This window comes from Electrophorus electricus, chromosome 1 (genome assembly GCF_041902795.1).
Source record: "Electrophorus electricus isolate QZ-2024a chromosome 1, ASM4190279v1, whole genome shotgun sequence".
NCBI classification, from domain to species: domain Eukaryota; kingdom Metazoa; phylum Chordata; class Actinopteri; order Gymnotiformes; family Gymnotidae; genus Electrophorus; species Electrophorus electricus.
In genome coordinates this window covers 5081715-5091220 of record NC_137497.1, presented here as the reverse complement: position 1 = coordinate 5091220, position 9506 = coordinate 5081715, and the positions used below count along the sequence as shown (strand labels likewise).

The 9506-nt window shown below is 42.6% G+C and overlaps 1 protein-coding gene across 1 annotated transcript in view; it reads right to left on the bottom strand.

Moving 5' to 3' along the window:
* myo1ha (myosin IHa) overlaps positions 1-8529 on the bottom strand; it is a 17756-nt gene extending 9227 nt beyond the window's left edge. The window contains exons 1-16 of the mRNA XM_035525935.2: positions 8245-8529; positions 7913-8028; positions 7157-7355; positions 6954-7034; positions 6345-6524; positions 6012-6110; positions 5802-5915; positions 5500-5571; positions 4971-5090; positions 4682-4749; positions 4149-4254; positions 3725-3805; positions 2380-2471; positions 1405-1499; positions 985-1031; positions 779-859 (exon numbers count right to left, since the gene is read on the bottom strand). Of these exons, the coding sequence (XP_035381828.1) occupies positions 779-859; positions 985-1031; positions 1405-1499; positions 2380-2471; positions 3725-3805; positions 4149-4254; positions 4682-4749; positions 4971-5090; positions 5500-5571; positions 5802-5915; positions 6012-6110; positions 6345-6524; positions 6954-7034; positions 7157-7355; positions 7913-8028; positions 8245-8529 (1836 nt within the window). The remainder of the gene's footprint in view (positions 1-778; positions 860-984; positions 1032-1404; positions 1500-2379; positions 2472-3724; positions 3806-4148; positions 4255-4681; positions 4750-4970; positions 5091-5499; positions 5572-5801; positions 5916-6011; positions 6111-6344; positions 6525-6953; positions 7035-7156; positions 7356-7912; positions 8029-8244) is intronic.
* Positions 8530-9506: the final 977 nt, after the last annotated feature.

Genomic DNA, 9506 nt, shown 5'->3' with positions numbered 1-9506 from the left:
AGCAATATTAAGGTAGAACCCCTGAATTCCTAATGAAGAACACAACACATTGGAACTCTTATGTAATTCTTATATCACCACTAGTAGTACAGATGGTCCTGTTGGAGAGGAGCAATATGGGAATATGGCATACAAATATAGTGATTTAAACAATAACATATGATTATATATATTAGGATTGTATACAGTTAAAATTGATAAATCACAAGAATATAGAGACCCTGTAGCAGAAGTTACTATTTACTGCTCAGTTCAATATTGTTAATTGTAGTTCAGTTTAAGTGATGTTTAAGTGGTGTTTAAGATCTATCACCATATTACAATATCCAGAAGCAAGAATCCCCCTCTAAACTCCCTATTCCACTCCAGAATGACCCGCACTATGGACCAATCTATGGTGTAGGGCCAAGTCATTCTTTATTAGATGTTCTTGTAATACTGCATAATTCCCATCAATCTGTGACTTTTGATTAAAGAATCATCTTTAGTAGAGATTATAAAACTGGTGGGTACTGTTACATACAAAGACAGAGAGGAGAGACAGGGAGTACAGTGTATAGAGTATAGTGAGTATGTGTTATTTTATTTAGAACCTGAGTTCCTATTTCATTCTCAGCATTTGTAGGTCTCCCTCTTCTTCTTCTTCTTCCAAACCTCACACTAAAGATCACTGCCACTGATGCCACCGCAAAGCTCATAGCCTCAGTGGCCGATCTTTGGGTCAGCCCCCAAATTGTGATTGGCTATTTCCACGGCATAGCTCCGCCCAGCACCTGACCGTTTCCGGCCTCCTCCTGCCGTCCCCTTCATCGGGCAAGAAACACTGCTGCACTATGGAGTTCTTCGACTGCTGCATCACCTGTCAGACGTACACACACACACAGAATCTTTTCAGCCCCATTTACCACTGTCAGCTGTGTGTCCTGGGTGAAGTCATCTTGCTTTCTCCAAGCAAGCCAAGCCAGCTCTCTCAGGTTCATTTACCTCTTTGATGTGCCGGTATAACAGATCGTTGTTTTTGTCAATGAAGCCTAACAAGAAAAATAAATCAAGTCAGAACTACTTAAATGAGCAGCAGCTGAGCACATGGCCTATGGTCAGTGTTTGATATTATTCTTCCATGCGTCAGTAGAAAGAAAACGGAAGTACATTAAAGAACAATTATAGTTTACTCTGGAAATAAAGGTCCTATTCCTTAAGACCAGAGAAATAATAATGCTTTGTCTCCCCTGTCACTTATTTTTATTTATAATGCGAGATGACCCAGAGTGACCCACAATGTCACTCACTATACACTTTAAAGAATGTATGAAGCTATTCTAACAATTATGCATTACATTTTAAAACCTACACCCAGGACCTGTGGCTCGGTATTTATTCTGGTGTTTGACAAAGCTGTCTCACCCACGACACAGTAGGTCACTTCGCCAGCATAGTGTAGGAGACGGAAGTCTCCCCTCTCCAGGGTCTTACGTGTCTTCTTATTGGCCAGCCTGTGTCTGGATTTCAGTCAGAGAATGACAGCTATCAGAATACTACTGAAAACAGTGACTCCTGACAGATGATTACTCCCATCAGACCTGCATCAGATTGGTGGTGTTGCCTGCATAACATTCCAGGACATCCAAAAATGCTTCTGGAGACCTACAATGCTGGAGGGTTCCATAATGAAGCAGTTAACCAAGGTTATTGCCCTTCCTCTGATGACATAGCAAAATATCATGTGTTCCTTTTATCTGGTTCTGTTGCTGGTCTAGCCCCTTGTTTCGTTTTCTCCACCCCTTACTAGACTCACCTGTGTCTCATTAGCCCTTGTTAGTCTGAGTATGTAGAGCACTGTGTTTCTCCTGTCTTGTTACTGGTCATTGTACTATGTTTGATGTACCACGTTCTATGTACCACGTTCTATATACCACGTTCTATGTACCATGTTCTATGTACCATGTTCTATGTACCGTGTTCTATGTACCACGTTCTATATACCACGTTCTATGTACCATGTTCTATGTACCGTGTTCTATGTACCACGTTCTATATACCACGTTCTATGTACCATGTTCTATGTACCATGTTCTGGCTCCCTGTTATCAGTTTCTATTTTTTTCTTAGTTTCTTTTTTTTCCTTTTTTTGTTCCATGAACAGCACTGCTTGGAAAATACTCCCAGTGTGAGTGTGTGAGTGTGTGTGTGTGTGTGTGTGTGTGTGTGTGTGTGTGTACATGTGCGTGTGTGTGTGTGCTTGTGCGTGAGTGTGTGCGTGAGTTTGTGCCGTGAGTGAGTGTGTGTGTATGAGTGTGAGTGAGTGTGTGTGTGTGTGTGTGTGTGTGTGTATGTGTGCTAGAGAGAGAGAGAGAGAGAGAGAGAGAGAGAGAGACTCACGTGACAAAGTGAGGATGGTGGCCCATTTTCTCCTCCAGCTTCTCCAGAAACGTAAGGTCAGTGGAGTCACCTGGCCTCATGCACTCCTCATCCTAACCACAAACACAACAGAAGCGATGAAGTTTTAGAATAAACACAACTAACATGAGTGATAGCTTTAGAATAAACACAACTAACAGGACTGATAGCTGTAGAATAAACACAACTAACAGGACTATAGCTTTAGAATAAATACAACTAACAGGACTGATAGCTGTAGAATAAACACAACTAACAGGACTGATAGCTGTAGAATAAACACAACTAACAGGACTGATAGCTGTAGAATAAACACAACTAACAGGACTGATAGCTGTAGAATAAACACAACTAACAGGACTGGTAGCTGTAGAATAAACACAACTAACAGGACTGATAGCTTTAGAATAAACACAACTAACAGGACTGATAGCTTTAGAATAAACACAACCAGCATGAGTGATAGCTGTAGAATAAACACAACCAGAATGAGTGATAGCTTTAGAATAAACACAACTAACATGAGTGATAGCTTTAGAATAAACACAACTAACATGATTGATAGCTTTAGAATAAACACAACTAACAGGACTGATAGCTTTAGAATAAACACAACTAACAGGACTGATAGCTTTAGATTTAATTAAAACTAAGAGGAGCACCTGCCTTAGATTAAATTAACCCTTTAACTACTGCACTGTTCCGACTTGCAGAGCTCCAGCAGTGCACACACCTGTTAAATCTCTTAAAGAAAAAAGTCGCTAATTAATGGATGTTCTGCAGTGTGCTAAATGTCTGATCACACACAGAATTCACAATTACTGCTTAGACTGGGATTCACAATTACTGCTTAAACTGGAATTTGCAATTACTGCTTAAACTGGAATTTTGTCAGAGTGAGAGATCAGTTATCAGATTCTGAGTTCTGAGTGCTGATGTGAATGGCAGGTCAGTAGCCTCTGACTGTGTTCTGTTGGTTTAAGTTAAACCAGGCTCAGGGGCTGCTCTGGTTTGGGGCCTGAACCAGCACAGACCAGCTTTAACTAGTGTGCAGTATTACCATAAAACTGATAACATACAGTGGCCTACAGTATCATTATTATACCACTGACAGTATTAGTGCATCTCCAGTGTCATTGTACTACTGACAGTATTAGTGCATCTCCAGTGTCATTGTACTACTGACAGTATTAGTGCATCTCCAGTGTCATTGTACTACTGACAGTATTAGTGCATCTCCAGTGTCATTGTACTACTGACAGTATTAGTGCATCTCCAGTGTCATTGTACTACTGATAATATTAGTGCATCCTCAATATTACTGTACCAGCACTGAGATAATTCCTCTGTGTTTCTCGTCCACCAAGTCACAGATGATTTTATTATTGAAGAACTGTACTGGCTCCCACTAACACACACATGGAGAGAGAGAGAGAGAGAGAGAGAGAGAGAGAGAGAGAGAGAGAGAGAGAGAGAGAGAGAAAGAAAGAGAATAATCAAATACAGACTAAAAGTACTGTGCTATTTACCCTAGCATTGTTACATTAAGGCTACACTTCTACATCTTCCCATATAGTCATGAATATAGATTAATATAACTGACACCTAAGCCTAAGCTTTGCCTAAGCTCAGTGCCCTTTGCATTAAAGGTGCAGTAAGGAGTTTTGATTTACCTCAATGCCCTCAGCTTCATAGTTCTCCTGTTCAGATGTCAGTGTGTATTAAAGCTGCAGTAATGAGTTGTGTTTTACCTCAATGCCTTCAGCCTCATACTCTTCCTGTTCAGCCTTCAGTGTGAGCTGGATAAACAACTGCTGGAGCTTCTCATTGCAGTAATTAATGCAAAACTGTTCAAAACTGAAATGTCCATACACACACACACACACACACACACACACACACACACACACACACACATAAGCGCACACCACTTGTATATGTGACATCTTGTGCAATGTAAAATGATCTATACTGTTCTATATACATTTTGTGCCACATTGTCCTCAGTTATGAGTGCTGTGGGGTTCATATGCCATATTAGCAGTGCATCCACATATCAGCTCTCTAATTAGCAAGTGCTGTGCTTCATTATCATGCTAATAGTTATTAATGCATATGGGGATTTGGAAAATGCTGCATAACTCAATAACCTTGTAATGGGGTATTTTGAGGTAGCTATGGTGATCAAATGTATTGACATGGCAACCTACAGACCAGTGTCATTGCTGAGCAGAAGCACAGGACAAGCAGAAGCCATGGACAAAAAAATGTTCCCAACTCGTACCTGTTCACGTAAAAGACCTCAAATCCATAGATGTCAAGTAGTCCAATAACAGTCTTTCTGGCAGGGTCCTGAAAATCAGTAATAAAACACAAAATTAGGATTTTAGTATGATGATCTCACACTTAGAGCAGTAGTTCCTTAGACCAGAGTCAGTATTAAATAAAAGATTATAGTGTAAGGCCACTTAGAGTGCAGAACCTATTTAAAGAACATAAAAATTATTGCTGTTTTCTCTCTCTCAAAAAAAATCTCCCATTAATTAATTTATTAATTAATTTTTGTTCCTGACCTGGTTCTCGAGCGACTCGTTGATGTGATTGACAACCCAGGTGAAGGTACGTCCATAGATGGCCTTGGCCAGCGCATCCCTGGCGTAGATGGCATGGTCCACAGTGAAGGGGCAGAGCACCTGGGACAGGACACCAGCATCCAAGAGCAGGGCAAACCAAGGAACCCACAACATGGCCTCCTCTACCCCACTCTACTACACCATACCCTCCTCTACTCCACTCTAATACACAGTTTCCTCCTCTACAGGCTCTATTACCCCACAGCCTCCTCCACCCCACCCTACTACACCACACCCTCCAATCCCCAGCTTTGCTCCACTTTAATACACTATGGCAATCTGTGTGAAATGAGCATGCAGTGTATTATCACATGATGTCTGATGGCAGTCCATAAGCTAAATCTTTCTTTTTTAGGAGGTGGTGTTTGCCACCTAAGGCAATGCTGTTTAAACCATGACCATTTGTCTCAGTTTAAAATCAGCTTCCAGCGATGGTAGTGCAGAAGCGGGGTGAGAAAAGATGCATTACCTCCTCTGCTTTGGCTTCAATCTTCCTGTAGGACAGGGCCTTGGTTAGCACCTGCACGTGGATGCCCAAAAGCTGCACACAGACACACACACACATCCACATACAACAAAAGCAAAAGCTCTTACAAACAGTTTTATACCATTCTGTTACAGAGTGTGTGATGGATGCCTGCCCTGGGCGAAGCTTCATTATAACAGCAATGCTCTTAGTAAAATGTGTAACATGTGTTTACTAGAAACTTCACTGTGCAACATATGGGGAATGTGATTGGCTGGTTGCCGGGGTTTGTGACAGCATCATACCTTCGATACCCAGCGCAGCTCTGGGCTGGAGTTGAGCACTGCGAAGCCTTTGAAGTCTCTGTCAAAGTATATGTTCCCCAGGTGAAGGACACTTGCAATGATCCCGAACAGGTGCTACAGGTGAAATAGGCAACTGATAAAGAAGGTATCATCTTTAAATGGATAACTATATGTATGTACACACATACACTCACTATGACATGCTCTCACCTCAATGTCACTGTCATCAAAGTGGATGACCGTGAGGGCATTTTTGACAGTTTGCCAATCATTCTTATCGTTGATTGTTTTCATACTGGTACACTCTCCCTACAAGAGCACAGAGCAGTTTTGCAATGCCTTCTTTTCTCTTAATCACTTTTTCAATTGCTTAAATCCAGAAAATCCAGAAATCCTCAATAGTTAATCTAATCTGATCTATCCAATCTTCAATCTAGAAGGAAAAAATTGGCTTCTGGGGTGAGCTGGCTGGGGTGGCCCAGCTGGGGTGAGCCAGCCGGGGTGACCTAGCTGGGGTGACTCGGCTGGCGTAGGCCAGAGTACCTGTGCCAAGTAGTTATAGTATTCTGTGTCTCTCTCCAGACCCAGCTGTCTCAGCAGGTCCTCATCTGCCCCCTCTACCAGCTGGTAGAAGATGTGGAAGTTCCTTTCGCCATGATTCTGATGGACCACGCGGGACTTCTCTAGCAGGTAGCTGAGGATGTGACCTCCCACGGCATCTCCCTGTGACAGGAAATGATAATTTGCCCAAAGGGTCTTCTGTGTCCAGCAGGGGAGACACTGCACAACCAGTCAAAAAGACCTGAGCTGTAGGGGTGTACATATGTGTAAAGTCTTATTCCAGCACCCACCTGGGAATTTTGGACCAGCAAAATTCAGTGTTACTACTAGCTTTCACTATTTGTTGGCCAGTTTAAGCTTTTCAGTTAAACCACCCCTTTGATAGAACAGTTTTCAAGATGCAGGTTAAAGGTACTGCTCGACTAAATAAGATAATCTGTGGAGTTTAGCCATTAGAAATCTCCATTTAGTCCAACACTAGTCTTAATATCTGACAGCGCATGTGGTCCAATATAATACTAGAAACAAAGACAGACAACAAGGGAATGATAAAATAAGTGCCAGTGGGAAATTTGTAAAAGCAGTCCCAACCTGACTGTCAAACTGGATGTCCATGTACTTCCCGAAGCGGCTAGAATTGTCATTCTTCAATGTTTTGGCATTTCCGAAGGCCTGATGAGCAAAAAAGAAGACCACCGTTAATAATCTAATGTCCTGGAGAATTCTCCAGCACACTGCTGCATGTTTAAAGGTTGATGGAGTGTGTAGAGGCAGCAGGGCTTTGATGACCTGACCTCCAAAACGGGGTTGGACATGAGCATGCGGTCACGCACGGTGTCCAGCAGGGCGCTGCTGGGGCAGCTGACAGCGTAGTACTGCAAGATCTTCTTAGTCGTCTCCGTCTTGCCCGCACCACTCTCGCCCGAGATCAGGATGAAGTGGTTGTTGGCCTCTGTCAGCATGGTTTGGTAGGCGTTGTCAGCCAATGCGTAGCTGCGAGTGGAGGAATCGGAGGTGGAGAGTTGTGTATCTCAGCAACTCGAGAACGTGGAAAAGTATTACCATGCATCAGCCTTCAATAACAGTTTTTGTTCTGCTTCTTTTGTAAAGAACCACCTTAGCCAAGCACAGTCAGCTCTAAAGGCAGCTCTAAAGGCAGCTCTAGAGACAGATCTACAGTCTGCGTTGGACTCAGTTCCACAGTCTGCTCTAAAGTACATTCTACATTTGGATATAGAGTTGGATCTACAGTCTACTCCAGACTCGGTTCCACAGTCTGCTCTAGACTCGGTTCTACAGTCGAATCTAGAGCAAATTCTACAATCCACTACAGATTCAGTTTTACAGTTGGCTCTAGAGTAACATTTTGATGTCTCTTTTTTCTAGGCCAGGTGTGTTGAGACTCAGGGCAAGGCAAAAATGTAGATGGCTGTTGGGTCCTTAGGGACTGTGTGGGAAGCACGGGGTAATGGGCTAGTTACTGATGGGGCAGAAGGCTGGGGAGGGGGTCATCAGTATGGGCGGAGTCACACACACACACACACACTTACATGTGAGGTGGAAGCTCATAGAAGTTAACCCCCATATAGAGGTCCATGTGTTTTTTGCTGTAGATATCCAGCTCTTTGTATGGATTCACTGAGATCAGAAGAGTCCCAATATAAGTCTAGAAAGAGACAAAAAGAGAAAAAAGAAAATAAGGATGAAAGAGGTTTTTAAAAAGCTTTTAAAAATCGCACAATATTTTAACATGTGATAACTGCCCATTAATTAAAGTTTGACGTGCTCACGCCTGACCTCAGTTAGCAGGCTTAGTAACGAGAGTGGTGTAAAAGAGAAGCATTCCCTGGACTGAATTAGTTGTCTGGACTCTCAGACATACGTAGATCAGGTCCACTGAGAAGCGTGTCTTCAGGTTGTCCAGGACTGCCCCCTCACTCTTGTGGGCATCCAGCAGCACTAGGTCCTGGACGCCCACTTTGTCTCGAGCCGTGAGCGCTCCCTCCAGGTCCCGCAGACCCAGCTTGCTTTTTCCCTTCTGCCAATCAGAGAACAGACATCGCTGATTGAAGAGCGAACGTGGTTGGACCACGATTTGTGTGGCTGGATATGATTGGCTGACAACAGGGCTCTTGCGTTCTGGTCTTGTAGGGGCGTAACACTGCATAGTTCAGTGTCTCCACGGCTTCACTAAACTCAGTTCAGTGGAGGAAAGGTGCTAGCTATTGGGAGAACCAAATAAGGAATGTTACAGCAGGTAAAACTCAAATGTGCATAACTGAACGATAATCGGAGAACGCTTGCTTTTTTTGTTGCACATTATAAGGCTATCAGGATCAGAAAAGACACAGACTGCAAATACTTTGCACAACTGGACAGAATTCATTCCTAGTGAAACAGCTGAACTGATTCCCTCATACAGAACTGATTCACTGATTCCCTCATACAGAACTGGTTCACTGATTGTCTCATATAGAACTGATTCACTGATTGTCTCATACAGAACTGATTCACTGATTGTCTTATACAGAACTGATTCACTGATTCCCTCATACAGAACTGGTTCACTGATTGTCTCATATAGAACTGATTCACTGATTGTCTCATACAGAACTGATTCACTGATTGTCTTATACAGAACTGATTCACTGATTGTCTCATACAGAACTGATTCACTGATTGTCTCATACAGAAATGATTCACTGATTGTCTTATACAGAACTGATTCACTGATTCCCTCATACAGAACTGATTCACTGATTCCCTCATACAGAACTGGTTCACTGATTGTCTCATACAGAACTGATTCACTGATTGTCTCATATAGAACTGATTCACTGATTGTCTCCTACAGAACTGATTCACTGATTGTCTCATACAGAACTGATTCACTGATTCCCTCATACAGAACTGATTCACTGATTGTCTCATATAGAACTGATTCACTGATTGTCTCATATAGAACTGATTCACTGATTGTCTCCCACAGAACTGGTTCACTGATTGTCTCATACAGAACTGGTTCACTGATTGTCTCATACAGAACTGGTTCACATCATCCACTGTAAACCTCACCCACGCAACGTGTCCCACTTCCCAACTGACGCCGCCTGCAATGATCACACAGCTCAGCTCATGTGCAGC